Source organism: Nerophis ophidion, linkage group LG04, assembly GCF_033978795.1.
Source record: "Nerophis ophidion isolate RoL-2023_Sa linkage group LG04, RoL_Noph_v1.0, whole genome shotgun sequence".
Classification (NCBI taxonomy): Eukaryota; Metazoa; Chordata; class Actinopteri; order Syngnathiformes; family Syngnathidae; genus Nerophis; species Nerophis ophidion.
This window is the reverse complement of record NC_084614.1, coordinates 59,015,053-59,030,388: the sequence shown is the minus strand read 5'-3', so window position 1 is coordinate 59,030,388 and position 15,336 is coordinate 59,015,053. Positions and strand designations below refer to the sequence as shown.

General features: G+C 39.3%; 1 protein-coding gene across 2 annotated transcripts in view; it reads right to left on the bottom strand.

Moving 5' to 3' along the window:
* Positions 1-15,336, bottom strand: part of dpysl3 (dihydropyrimidinase like 3) — a 48,373-nt gene that overhangs the window by 16,517 nt on the left and 16,520 nt on the right. For both annotated transcript variants that reach the window (XM_061898601.1, XM_061898603.1), the window contains exons 3-9: positions 14,037-14,221; positions 9,736-9,900; positions 9,586-9,647; positions 9,232-9,312; positions 4,293-4,361; positions 3,751-3,871; positions 3,521-3,677 (exon numbers count right to left, since the gene is read on the bottom strand). In XM_061898601.1, the coding sequence (XP_061754585.1) occupies positions 3,521-3,677; positions 3,751-3,871; positions 4,293-4,361; positions 9,232-9,312; positions 9,586-9,647; positions 9,736-9,900; positions 14,037-14,221 (840 nt within the window). The remainder of the gene's footprint in view (positions 1-3,520; positions 3,678-3,750; positions 3,872-4,292; positions 4,362-9,231; positions 9,313-9,585; positions 9,648-9,735; positions 9,901-14,036; positions 14,222-15,336) is intronic.

Sequence of the window (15,336 nt, the reverse complement as noted above, 5' to 3'; positions counted from 1 at the left end):
CAGGAAGTAGCAAGCTAGCTAACAAATAGACTAAATACACCATCCATCCATCCATTTTCTACCACTTGTCCCTTTTTTTTTTATTAAAGGAAATGATTGTCTTTTTGTCTTTGTTTCATGATAAAATTGTTTTCCCCACCCTAGTATGCCAACTGTAGAGTTACATCTATCTAAACATTCTCTGTGAACGTGGAAGCAGTCAGCTAGCAAACAACCAGTATAAACAATGCAGTACAAACCTTTTTTTTTTACATTTATTACAATAAATTACGATTATTGGAGAAATGTATCTTCCTTTTAGGCTTTTGTTTAATAAAATAATAACCCACTCCTGAATTTAAATGGTAAGGTCCCTTTGCATTGAATGTAATTCTTAATAAACCAGGAAATAACAAACTAGCTAACAAATACACAAACAAACAACACATTTTGTTATTTTATGAGAAGGAAAGTATGGCTTTTATGTCTTTGCGTCATGCTAAAATTGTTTCCCCCCCACCCCAGAATGCCAACAGTAGTCACATTCATCTAAATACTCACCATGAACCAGGAAATAGTCAGCCAGCAAACAACAGACGAGGTAAAGTCTCATCACATTAAAATGTCATTCTTAATGAACCAGAAAGTAACAAGCTTGCTAATAAAAAGGCAAACAACACGTTGCTTGATTTAGTAAAAGGGATTATTGTCTTTTTTCCATTTGAGTCATGATGGAAAGTCAGAGCCTAAAAAACGTACGATAAATGTCTTCATTTTTTATTGACAAAGAAGTAGCCTGCGAGCTAACATCAGCAAATGGTGCCTTTTTTTACTTTAAGGAATTAATTTAACCTTTTTTGGCCTTTTAAGCCATAAAGCATCTACTTCAGGGGTCTCAAACATGCGGCCCGCGGGCCAATTGCGGCCCGCGAGACGTTATTATGCGGCCCACGCTTTGATATGACAATTTACTGTTGGTGCGGCCCGCGAGTTTAATATGGACGGTGCTTGACAGCGTCATACTTGCCGACGTACCCAATTTTCCCGGGAGACCCGTGAATTTCAGGGCACCAATTCTCTCAAAGCCCCTGTCAATTTTTACCAGATCAACAATATTCAGGGAGTGCCATAATGGCACTGCCTTCAGCGCCCCCTACATCCTGAACTGGCAGCGTGCAAGCCCAGTTATATGTTGCATCTGGCCAAACAAGACGCACTTATGTTGTTGCAAGATATATTTGATCAACAGCTACACAAGTCACACTGAGGGTGGCCGTAAAAAATATTTTAACACTGTTACAAATATGTGCCAGACTGTGAACCCACACCAAACAAGAATGACGAATACATTTCGGGAGAACATCCGCATCGTAACACAACATAAACACACCGGAACAATTACCCAGGATCCCATGCAGACCTAACTCTTCCGGGCTAGAATATACACACCCCTGCTACCACCAACCCCCCCTACTTGTGTCGGTTGAGGTGTTATATATTGTAGCCCTGCAAGGTGTTCTGGGTATTTGTTCTCTTGTGTTTAAGTTGTGTTAGGGTGTGGAAATTCTCCCAAAAAGGGTTTGTCATTCTTGTTTGGTGTGGGTTCACAGTGTGGCGCATATTTGTAACAGTATTAAACGTTTTTTTACGGCCACCCTCAGTGTGACGTGTATGGCTGTTGAACATGTACGTCTTGCAGCCACTAACTTTGTTCTACTAGATGTTTCACACAACATGATGCAGAGCCGGCACATTGGTTGTGTGATATAAAAGCGTGCGCAATGACGTGTAGTGGAGCAGTAGTCTTCTTTTCGGGGTGCGCGGACCTCTGGAGGTACTTGAAGGTATGCCAAGGGACAAATTAGATTTATTAAATTCATTCTAAACATATGTTTATTGAATAATACTTCAAGGAAGTATGAATGTAAGTTCATAAACTGTGGAAAAATAATACAACAATCTAACATTCAGTGTTGACAGCTAGACTTTTTGTGGACATGTTCCATAAATATTGATGTTAGAAATTTATTTTTTTGTGAAGAAATGTTTAGAATTAAGTTGATGAATCCGGATGGATCTCTATTACAATCCCCAAAGAGGGCACTTTAAGTTGATGATTACTTCTATGTGTAGAAATCTTTATTTTTAAATTGAATCACTTGTTTATATTTCAACAAGTTTTTTAGTTATTTTTATATCTATTATTTCCAAATAGTTCAAGAAAGACCACTACAAATGAGGAATATTTTGCACTGTTATACAATTTAATAAATCAGAAACTGATGACATAGGGCTGTATTTTACTTCTTTATCTCTTTTTTTCAACCAAAAATGCTTTGCTCTGTTTAGGGGGTACTTGAATTAAAAAAATGTTCACAGGGGGTACATCACTGAAAAAAGGTTGAGAACCACTGTTGTAGAGGACGTTAAAGCCAGTGCATTCACGGCAGCCCTTAATAATGTCGGCCGGGTGAAAAGTGTGAAAAATTCGGGAGAATGGTTGCACCGGTAGATTGTCAGGAGGTGCACTGAAATTCAGGAGTCTTCCAGAAAAAATCGTGAGGATTGGCAAGTATGTTGCTAGGGTGGGAAAGCCGTTCATAGAAGGTGAATTCATTAAAAAGTGCATGTTAGATTTTTTAAGAAATCTTTTCTCGCGGCCCAGCCTCACCCAGTTTCTGCATCCAGTGGCCCCCAGGCAAATTGAGTTTGAGACCCCTGATCTACTTCCTATTGAAAAATGTCAAGTTCAGTCTGCTTATTGTTTGTCTTATTTCACTTAATTTCCACAAAACATGAAGTTTTATGGAAACGGGGCGGCATGGCGTAGTGGGTAGAGCGGCCGTGCCAGAAACCTGAGGGTTGCAGGTTCGCTTCCCACCTATTGACATCCAAATCGCTGCCGTTGTGTCCTTGGGCAGGACACTTCACCCTTGCCCCTGGTGCCGCTCACACTGGTGAATGAATGATGAATGAATGATTGGTGGTGGTCTGAGGGGCCGTAGTCGCAAACTGGCAGCTACGCTTCCATCAGTCTACCCCAGGGCAGCTGTGGCTACTGATGTAGCTTACCACCACCAGGTGTGAATGAATGATGGGTTCCCACTTCACTGTGAGCGCTTTGAGTATCTAACAATGGAAAAGCGCGATATAAATCTAATCCATTATTATTATTATTAGGTAGCCAGCTAGCTAGCAAACTGACAAATCCAAATAAATTGCTCATAAATTTGTAAATTTTATTTGAGGAATGTATTTTATCTTTTTATTGTTTGATTATCTCTTTCCGCCGACAGTCCTGCCTGCCTATTCCTACTGCTCGATTTCGTCCTCCGTTAAACAAGCAAAGCAAACTGAAATATTTGCCATTTATTACAGCTATTTGTTTTTTTTTTGCCGTTTTCGGTTTAAATCATCACAATGTTGTAGCTTCACAACACCTTTAACGACTGCCTTGTTCTTGACATAGTGCACACTACTGATTGCAGAAAGTGCAACACAAAGGTATAAAAACAAAACCATAACACGCTTGTTGTCGTACCTGGACAGGAGCGTGTTCAGGTAGTCTGGGGTGGTGGGGTCAGGGCTGAGAGGCGGCGACGTGACAAAGGAAGCCGCTTTCGCCCAGTTCTTGCTCCAGTAATGCGTCCCGTCTGTACCCAGGCTGGCCGTGATCGGCTCCCCGAAGACAACATTCCCTAAGAAAATAAGCTCTTTACTATTGCACACCTAAAAAGCACGATCCAAATTGAGTTCTCCGCCATTGTTTACCTTTTTTACGAGCCTGCGAGATGAGGTCTGCGGCGCTCTTGCTCATGACGCGGGTCACGTAGAGGGGACAGTTGGTTTGGCTGGCGATGGTGATGGCCCGAAATACGGCCTCCGCTTCCAGCTAGAGTGGAGAAAAAAGGAGTGTTCTTAAATAAACGCCAGAGCAAGCAAATATCATATCTGGGCAGAATGTTTTCAATAAATACTTTCCAACCAAAAGCTGCACCATAAAACTTGAATGAGATTCTGTTACATTGACTTACGCTGTTTATCTTACAACACTAAGGAACCAACTTGTGGGAAAAGTTGACTTGTAAATTGAATTAAATTCAAATTTAAAACAACAACATCCCTGAGATGAGATCATTTTTGAATGTTTTCTTTTAGCGACAACGAGCAGATGATTTAAAGTGCATGAAGTCACACTTGCAATAACAAGAACAGTGTGTGGGAGAGAGCTTGAATGACACCACACACCATGGTACAGAGGCCAACACATGTATAAATTAGTAGGACTGTTTATATTTATGATGCGTTCTAACCTCTTCTGGCCGACTCAGCACGTGTCCCTCTGGTCCGGTGATTCCCATCTGCAGCATCCGTGCTTGCTCCTGTTGGTTCGTCACGCAAACAAAAGTCACATTAAGGGCATTAGGGCGCGCCATTTGGATAAACCACAAAGTTGGACTGGGAGAGCTTGTTTTCATCAATTTAGTAGGATTTCCTACAAAAAAATATATACGCCGTGTACGCCTCCTTCTGACCGAAAATGGATATATATATATATATATACATATATATATATATATATATATATATATATATATATATATATATATATATATATATATATATATATATATATATATATATATATATTTATATATATCGTGGCAGAGGGGTTAGTGCGTCTGCCTCACAATACGAAGTTCCTGCAGTCCTGGGTTCAAATCCAGGCTCGGGATCTTTCTGTGTGGAGTTTGCATGTTCTCCCCGTGAATGCGTGGGTTCCCTCCGGGTACTCCGGCTTCCTCCCACTTCCAAAGACATGCACCTGGGGATAGCTTGATTGGCAACACTAAATTGGCCCTAGTGTGTGAATGTGAGTGTGAATGTTGTCTGTCTATCTGTGTTGGCCCTGCGATGAGGTGGCGACTTGTCCAGGGTGTACCCTGCCTTCCGCCCGATTGTAGCTGAGATAGGCGCCAGTGCACCCCGCGGCCCCGAAAGTGAATAAGCGGTAGAAAAATGTGTTTGATATATATATATATATATATACATATATATATATATATATGTATACTGTTAATATCGAAAGTACCAACAACATTTTAAATTTGATGTAAATCAAAATTTTTAATCCTGAGAGATAATACTTTCAAAAATACTGGAAAAACTAACTTTTTTTGTAGAAATTAATATATAATTTTTTGGGTCAAAAAGACAAATTACGGTGCTTTTTCGGGAGTGTATATTTTAATGAATATATTCAAATCCAGGCTCGGGATCTTTCTGTGTGGAGTTGGGGATCTTTCTGTGTGGAGTTTGCATGTTCTCCCCGTGAATGCGTGGGTTCCCTCCGGGTACTCCGGCTTCCTCCCATTTCCAAAGACATGCACCTGGGGATAGGTTGATTGGCAACACTAAATTGGCCCTAGTGTGTGAATGTGAGTGTGAATGTTGTCTGTCTATCTGTGTTGGCCCTGCGATGAGGTGGCGACTTGTCCAGGGTGTACCCCGCCTTCCGCCTGATTGTAGCTGAGATAGGCGCCAGCGCCCCCCGTGACCCCAAAAAGGGAATAAGCGGTAGAAAATGGATGGATGGAATTAACTTTAATGAAATGTTATTATATATAGAGTATATAACCCCGGCCGAGTCATACCAAAGACTGAAAAAATGGGACCCATTACCTCTCTGCTTGGCACTCAGCATTAAGGGTTGGAATTGGGGGTCAAATCACCAAAATGATTACCGAGTGCGGCCACCACTGCTGGTCACTGCTCCTCTCCCCTCCCAAGGGGTGGAACAAGGAGTTGGGTCAAATGCAGAGGGTGATTTCACAACACACAGTGTGTGTGTGAAACTATAAGTGGCACTTTGACTTTAAAACAATGAAATTACTACAAATGTTAAAATTGACTTCCAGAATACTGAAATAAGTTTTTACATATATTTTAATTTAGTTCAATTTAAAATAAGCTTGAATACTTTTCAAATATAAATATATATATATATATATATATATATATATATATATATATATATATATATATATATATATGTAGGTGTGGGAAAAAAATCACAAGACTACTTCATCTCTACAGAACTGTTTCATGAGGGGTTCCCTCAATCATCAGGAGATTTTAATGGAAGCATTCACATACAATGGTTTATATAGGGCACAGAGTGGGTGGGTACAAGCAGGCGCAGGGTGTGGTGATTGGCTCATGTGTTACCTAGGAGGTGTTTCCGTCTGTGGCGGCATGTTGAAATGATTTCACTGCGCTTGTTGAGGGATGATAGATCTGGATGATATATAATAAACAGTTTCTCTTTTAAGCATAGGTTGCATCTTTTATTACCACTGTTGTAAGGTGTGCTGGATGCAAGAATTTGCCATGTTATTGAATATTCAACATTATTGTCTTTGAGGTTCGAATGTGTTTGCTGAGTTCTGTAGAATTCCGCAAAGTCTGGTTTCTAAAGGAGGCGTTGTGATTATTCCATCTTGTTTTGAACGCTCCTTCGGTTAATCCTACGTACGTGTCGGATGTGTTAATGTCCTTGCGTGTCACCAAAAAAGAGCAGAAAACGAAACAACATCATCTGGTACAATCCGCCATTCAGCAAAGACGTCTCAACCAACATCGGCCGCAAGTTCCTCACACTGATCGACAAACACTTCCCCAAAGGCAACACCCTAAGAAAAATATTCAACAAGAACAACATTAAATTGAGCTACAGCTGTATGAACAACATGCAACAAATCATTTCAAACCACAACAAAGCAATTGCAAAAGGACTGCCTACCCCCAGACTAAACTACTCTGAAACCAATAATGAATGTAACTGTCGCAAGAAACCTGATTGCCCTCTCAACGGAAGGTGCTTACAGACATCAGTCGTTTACCAAGCAAAGGTGACACGCAAGGACATTAACACATCCGACACGTACGTAGGATTAACCGAAGGAGCGTTCAAAACAAGATGGAATAATCACAACGCCTCCTTTAGAAACCAGACTTTGCGGAATTCTACAGAACTCAGCAAACACATTTGGAACCTCAAAGACAATAATGTTGAATATTCAATAACATGGCAAATTCTTGCATCCAGCACACCTTACAACAGTGGTAATAAAAGATGCAACCTATGCTTAAAAGAGAAACTGTTTATTATATATCATCCAGATCTATCATCCCTCAACAAGCGCAGTGAAATCATTTCAACATGCCGCCACAGACGGAAACACCTCCTAGGTAACACATGAGCCAATCACCACACCCTACGCCTGCCTGTACCCACCCACTCTGTGCCCTATATAAACCATTGTATGTGAATGCTTCCATTAAAATCTCCCGATGATTGAGGGAACCCCTCATGAAACAGTTCTGTAGAGATGAAGTAGTCTTGTGATTTTTCCCACACCTACATATATATATATATATATATATATATATATGTTCCTTATTGTTAATTGTTCCTTATTACACTATAGTTTGTATAAAAAGTGTAGAATATGTACAAATTATTAAAAAAAAAAAAAAAGGGAATTTAATTCCTAAAATTTAAAAAATATATTTATTTTTTATTTTTGAGCTGAATATTTGTTTTATTTTTAATATATTTTAACATACTAATCATTTAAAAAAGGTCACATTTTAAAATACTGCAATATGTTTTAAATCTACATTCAAATTTTAAATGAACTTAAGTTTTATGCAATAAATTGTATGAAAATACTTTATCTTCTAAATCTATACATCAATAGGAGGTAGTTATTAGAACACCATAAAATGTGCAGTGACTGTAAATATATACTTTTATCATAAAAACAATAACAACAACTTAACAATAATTCAGATATAGATATAGAACACATGGCATTTGAATAACTACTTATTTAGTGAAACTATAGCAAAATATTGCATTGTCAGAGAAACATGTCCGCAATTTTTCTTTTTTTGTAGTGTTTTGGAGGATGGTGTTTGCTTGTAAGGTTGTGGCTCAAGTTGCTGAAAGTAGTCTAAATGGAACATGATTTAGTGTTTAAAATGTTTTATTTATTTAAATATTATCATTAAAATGTAATTAACCTATACCAGGCGTGTCAAACTCATTTTAGCTCTGGGGACGCATGGAGTGAAATCAGTGTACACGCGGGCCTAACTATTAAAATCATGGAATTAAAACTAAAAAATAAAGACATCTTCAGATTGTTTTCTTTTTCTTACTTTGGTAAAAAATAGAACAAACACATTCTAAAAATTTTACAATAAAAAAATGGACCCCAATTTGAGAATTCCTAGCGCCAACACTGATGGAGTATTGATGCGGACAAAACAGTAGCAGGCGTCTGTGGCCTGCGGGCTGGTTCTCATACTAAAATATATATATATATATATATATGTAAATAGCCATCCATCCATTTTCTACCGCTTATTCCCTTTGGGGTCGCGGGGGGGTGCTGGTGCCTATCTCAGCTACAATCGGGCGGAAGGCGGTTTTACACCCTGGACAAGTCGCTAGCTCATCACAAGTCGCTAGATAGACAGACAACATTCACCCTCACATTCACACACGAGGGACCATTTAGTGTTGCCAATCTACCTATCCCCAGGTGCATGTCTTTGGAGGTGGGAGGAAGCCGGAGTACCCGGAGGGAACCCACGCATTCACAGGGAGAACATGCAAACTCCACACAAAAAGATCCCGAGCCTGGGATTTAACCCAGGACTACTCAGGACCTTCGTATTGTGAAGCAGTCGCACTAACCCCTCTACCCCCGTGCTGCCCCTACATAAATATATATATATATATATATATATATATATATATATGTATATATATATATATATATATACATATATATATATATATATATATATATACACATTTAGGCCATAGATAATTAATTCTTGACTTTGACACCCCTGACTTATACCCATAGAGTAAACTAAAATAGATTGATTTCTATAGAGTAGCATGTCATCATGGGAATTGTGGTCAAAGCCATAAATGAGCAGGTTTAACATCAACACAGTTTGGGTGCCATGGTTATTGTCATAACGGGATTACCAAAATATGTTACAAATGCCTTTTAAAAATAATTCAGGTGATGATGTCATGTGGCTGACATGTGTGCTTCGTGGGAGTGTGTTATGTCTGTATATACAGAATATGTTCTATGGAAAATAGAGTACATAAAGAAACCAAATTGTCATATGGACATTAACCAAAGAGTTTTCTTTTTCTTCTACCTCTGCAATGATCTCTCCATTTTCAGCGTGGACCTGAGCGACACCTCCCCTCTCTGCCAAGAAGCTAAACACCTCGTAAAGCTGCAACACAAAAAAAAACCACAACAAATTAAAGTCACAACTTTTAATCCCAGGAGGCACACCGCAATTACTGTGTCCTTAAATAGTGTGCACGTGTTTGTGCGAGTGTGTGCACGTGTGTGTGTGTGTGTGTGTGTGTGTGTGTGTGTGTGTGTGTGTGTGTGTGTGTGTGTGTGTGTGTGTGTGTGTGTGTGTGTGTGTGTGTGTGTGTGCCAGATGCATGGCACTTGTTTCAGCTCTTTTGGTTAGCCACATGTTGCCAATGCTTCCTACCTCACTGTTGCTCATTTGGTAGTAGTCCTTATCCGCCATGTAGACCTGAAAGGAGTTTACACCTGCAAAGTGAGGAAAAACAAAGAAAATATTGTTCTTAAGTTGAATTCAATAAAACAAAAAAAGACAATGTAATGAGACAAAACAAACCTTTGTCCTTCATCAGGTGTTCCACCTCCTGCTTGACGCTGTCGTTCCAGTGGGTGATGTCCACATGGAGAGAGTAGTCACAGCAGGCCTTTTCGTCAGCCCACTGCCTCCACTGGTTATAGGCCTCCATCAGGCTACTTCCTGCCTCTGGGATCACGTGATCGACTGGATGGAGGTAGGGAGGAGAAGGGACGGGGCGAGGGCGGGGCGCACATAGTAACCACAGAGTGATGTCAAGATGTGCCTTCTGGTGTTTTCTATTTTCTGTTCAATGATGTCTTGCAGGATCAGCTGTCATTGTAAGGTTTGGGCTGCGACCTAACATTGGCACATGTCACATTTTGTTCATGTCACAACATATTTAAATGTCTGTTAATGTATTATCGCATGGCCATACTTTGTGCCAAACAAACTAGATCGTTTGTCTGCCTAATTTTCAGCGGAATCCAATATTTAAAGAATTCCACGCATTAAACAGTACGCAAAATAATATCATAGGGATAAGAAAACATTCATTGTTTACATCGAAGTCCACGGCCAAATTTAATGTGGCCTGCACTGTCATTTAAAGCAGTGGTTCTCAAATGGGGGTACGCGTACCCCTGGGGGTACTTGAAGGTATGCCAAGGGGTACGTGAGATTTTTTTTTTTCAATTCTAAAAATGGCAACAATTCAAAATTCCTTTTTAAATATATTTTTTGAATAATACTTCAACAAAATATGAATGTAAGTTCATAAACTGTGGGGAAATATACAACAATGCAATATTCAGTGTTGACAGCTCAATTTTTTGTGGACATGTTCCATAAATAATGATGTTAAATATTTCTTTTTTTGTGAAGAAATGTTTAGAATGAAGTTGATGAATACAGATGGATCTCTATTACAATCCCCAAAGATTGCACTTTAAGTTGATGATTACTTCTATGTGTCCAAATCTGCATTTATAATTGAATCACTTGTTTATTTTCCAACAAGGTTTTAGTTATCATTATTTTATTTTTTTCCAAATAGTTCAAGAAAGACCACTACAAATGAGCAATATTTTGCACTGTTATACAATTTAATAATCAGAAACTGATGACATAGTACTGTATTTTACTTCTTTATATCTTTTTTTCAACCAAAAATGCTTTGCTCTGATTAGGGGGTACTTGAATTAAAAAAATGTTCACAGGGGGTACATCACTGAAAAAAGGTTGAGAACCACTGGTTTAAAGTACCAGTAGAGTGGAAAAACAAGTTGACTTTATATGCTTAATGGTGTTTCATTGTATCCAAAAATACATAATCAATTGTATTTACAATCCACAAAGTATATTAAATTACTGTTTAAACATCACAAAATGCCACAAATTTAGTCAGCCATTTTGTATATTCTGCTCCGAACGTCTTTGGTAATTTCCGGAGATCGACGTCTCTGGAGTAACACTTTTGCACTCTGGCCATACTGTAGTATCACATCAGTCATACTGAAAATATGCAAAAATTTGCGAAAAATGTGCTGTCTATCATTCACAATCACTATGAAGGACATGAAAATATGTTTTTCTTCTAAGTCGTGAATAGATAAATACACAAAAAGTCAGCTAACAATCTAGTCATTGGGGGCTCTCTGTTCCGCCCACAAAACCCTCTAAATAACCATCCAAAACCCGCCAACAATAGTCTATGTACATATCATGACCTGAATATTAACCAAATATTAGCCATGTTGTTATTAGAAGCGCTAACGCAGACGGACCAATTTTTGGCGGCGGATTGATAACAGGCAGCTAAGTAGCCCTTTGCTGCTTTTGTTGTGAGCCGCCAGCGATGTCCTGCTGCTTCCGCATCATCGTGTCTCGGCTTGTCATATATATTCTAGATTATAAATCATGCCTCACATCTGGATATGAGGAGGATTTAGCCATAATTCTAGAAGTTGTTCATCTGTGACATTCAATTTATACCCAGGGATGGACACAAACACACAACCGAAGACAGTGTCGGCAGGGAGACTTTTCCTTGTTAACCCTACGTGTGCATCATGATTAATTCTTCATCTAAACGGGAAGATATGGACATCCTATCATTTGTCATCGAAGTAAGACCAGACATTGTACAGTAAGCAATCAATTTATTATGTCTATATTTCTTTTTTAGTACTTAGCAATACTGCAAGCTGGATCTGTTTAGCACACAGCTTCTAAAACTTGCTTCCTTATATTCAGGATCAAAAATACAAATTTCTGATCATCATTTTTTCCCAAAGTAATGGTTGTTGGCTCTCACAAACTCTGCATGATTCAAATTGTTGTTGGTGAGGAAGGGATCTGCGGTTCCTACCTCTATGTCACGCGATCACGTTTCTGGCTAGCTCATTATCTCTCAAAACGGCTCGGGAATCTCCCTGAGATTGATAATATTTTGATCTTATCTATTTACTCGCAAACTTTGGAAGTCTTTTGGTGTCAGACATTATATATATATAATATATAGTATTTATATATATATATTTGATAATAGTTTAAATGTAGAGGCAACTTGCTTTTCCACTCTACTGTTACTTTAAAGTGGCCCGCCACATCATTTAAAATGGCCCGCTAAATCAATCAAAGTGCTCCGCCACATCAATTAAAGTTGCCCCCCAACATCAATTAAAATTGCCCCCCACATCTTTCTGCAGTATGTGGCCCGCCACATCATTTAAATCGGCCTGTTAAGTAATTAAATATTTTCAGGTGTTTCTTCTTTCAATTTTGGCACAAAAAAGTACTGCATGCAATTGCATATGTTCTACAGTATGTGGTAATAGTTTTTGATTGTGATAAATAATGGATAAATACTTAAATATCTGCTTGTCCTGACATCACATTTCAAAGCAAGTTATCCATCAGTCTGTAAGTAAAACATGTAATAATAAAAATAATTTGCCTATTCACATTTTGTAACAAGGATATTATAGGTACCGTATTTTTCGGACTATAAGTCGCATTTTTTTTTCAGAGTTTGGCCGGGGGTGCGACTTATACTCGGGAGCGACTTATGTGTGAAATTATTAACACATTACCGTAAAATATCAAATAATAATATTTAGCTCATTCCCGTAAGAGACTAGACGTATAAGATTTCATGGGATTTATCGATTAGGAGTGACAGATTGTTTGGTAAATGTATAGCATGTTCTATATGTTATAGTTATTTGAATGACTCTTACCATAATATGTTACGTTAACATACCAGGCACATTCTCAGTCGGTTATTTATGCGTCATATAACGCACACTTATTCAGCCTGTTGTTCAGAATTGCCTTTGAAATGTCTATTCTCGGTGTTGGGTTTTATCAAATAAATTTCCCCCAAAAATGCGATTTATACTCCAGTGCGATTTATATGGGTTTTTTTTTCCTTCTTTATTATGCATTTTCGGCAGGTGCGACTTATACTCCGGAGCGATTTATACTCCGGAAAATACGGTACATTTATATTCATACAAAGTAACTGTTAAAAACAGCCTTCTAAGGGCTGTCTTAATTGCAAACAAAAATTAGTTTGACACCCCTGATTTATATGTATTTGTGTTATTCTCTATAAAATTTGTTTTGGGTGTCTGGAACTGAATAGTTAGTTTTATATTATTTCTGATGGTAAAAATTGCTTAATTTTCTGTAATATGGAGTTTTTCATTCTGACATCATATAAATTCTGTATCATTTAGTCAAAACTGTGATCTAGCAACCTCCTCTCAAATAAGCTCCTTACCTTTAAGAAACACCAGATTCTCTCTACAGTTGTGAAAATATACTACTTCGGCCGCTATTTGAGGAAACGCTTGAATATAGGCTATTGACCAAACATGGACATAAATAAAGCATTGAGTGTAATAATAGATAATGAAACAAATGTTTACCATACGTTATATAACAGTTTGCGGTGACACAAGTTGTGTTATCGGGGGACAATTATTCACGATGCACACACAGACTGTGAATGTTTTCACCCTCTCTGAGCCCCCATGAAATACAATCCCCCCTAATGAATGGTAACAGTGGTGCGTCTGTTCGTGGATGTTTCCCAGCCAGCGTCCAGAGAAGTTAATAGCATTAATGTCACTCCGCTATCGAGCAGCTGGTGCGAGTGATGCCCCTTCGTCTTTGTGAACACACAAACACACACACACACATACACGCCACACACAAATACAGTGTTCCCAACTTCCATGGGAACCAATCAACCCGCCTGAATGGTCTTGTTTTGGAGGGCCGCCTGTCAGAGTCTCTTAGGGTCTCAGTTTCTCCCTGTTTGATTCCCTGCTTACCGATCATGGTGGTGCCGCCAACAAGCGCTGCCTTGGAGCCTTGAGCAAAGTCGTCCACAGTGGTGGTCCCGCGGTATGGCATCTGGAAGTGGGTGTGAATGTCGATACCGCCGGGGATCACCATCTTGCCGTTGGCCTCGATGGTCTTCACCCCGCCGGGCACGATCAGGTTGTCACCGATTTGCCTGTGGACCATGTAAGCCAGACTTAAGGCTGAAATATGCTTGCGTGACTGATTCCCTATCGGAAGCCTCCGGTGGACCTTACCGCTGCCTGATGAACTGTCCGATACATCGAGGCATGCGCTGCACTTACATAATTTTACAAAAATGGACCAGTTCAATGATAGGCGTGACTTTTGGCACATGCAACAGAAGATTGGACAGCTCTCTATGTGCATCTCCCAAAGGATAGCTTTGGGAGGTGAACGCAGAGTTGTAATTGGTTGGCTTTTTTAGTACATAATTTCCAGGTTTTCCACTGCCTCGACTTGTTCAGGGGTCACACAGACCAACTTCGTAAACGTCTTCCCCTCACAGCAATACGTACAAAAGTGATGGTTATTTCAAAATGAGTAGTTCAAGCTCTTACAGCAATGTGGATATCGCTTCAGTCGCCATTGTTTACTACAACTACTACACACAGGAAGCTAATAACTAGTCCACGGTAGTTGTGGTTGTTCACTCGGAAAAACACTGCCTCTAGCGTTTTAATAGAGAACTGCAGGTCGCGCGCCAGCCCCCGTAGAAGAGCTACAAGTGAATCAAGATGCCTCAAGCTACGTTATGCGAGAGCATATTTCAGCTTTGACGGTCAAGGTCGGAAGTAACTCAACACAGTTAAAGTTCAGGTGTTCAGGCACTGACTAGGGTTGGAGTTCAGAAGCATTAACTAGAGTTTGAGTTTGGAGCTGTTGAGCACATATCCAACTTGTGAAGAGACATTAACCAGAGATTCGCTTAGGGTTAGACAGTGGTAATCAGAGTTGGACATAGTGTTTGGAGGCATTGACCTGGACAAGGGAGTGACTTTAGATATGTCAACCATGGTTAGGATTGTGTTTAGCAGTGCTTGGGTTAGGAGGCATTGACCAGGGTTAGAGATGAGGGGAGGGTTAGATTTTGAAAGTGTTCTCCAGAGTTTGGAGTATAGAAGTGTTGAACTAGGATTACGTTTACAGTTACAAGGCAACGACCAGAGTAACCAAGGTTATGATTAGCAGGTGTTAATCAGAGTAAAGGTTGGATTAGGTTAGGTTTGGGGTTGCAGAGTACATACCAAATGTGTGTGCACTGTTTTG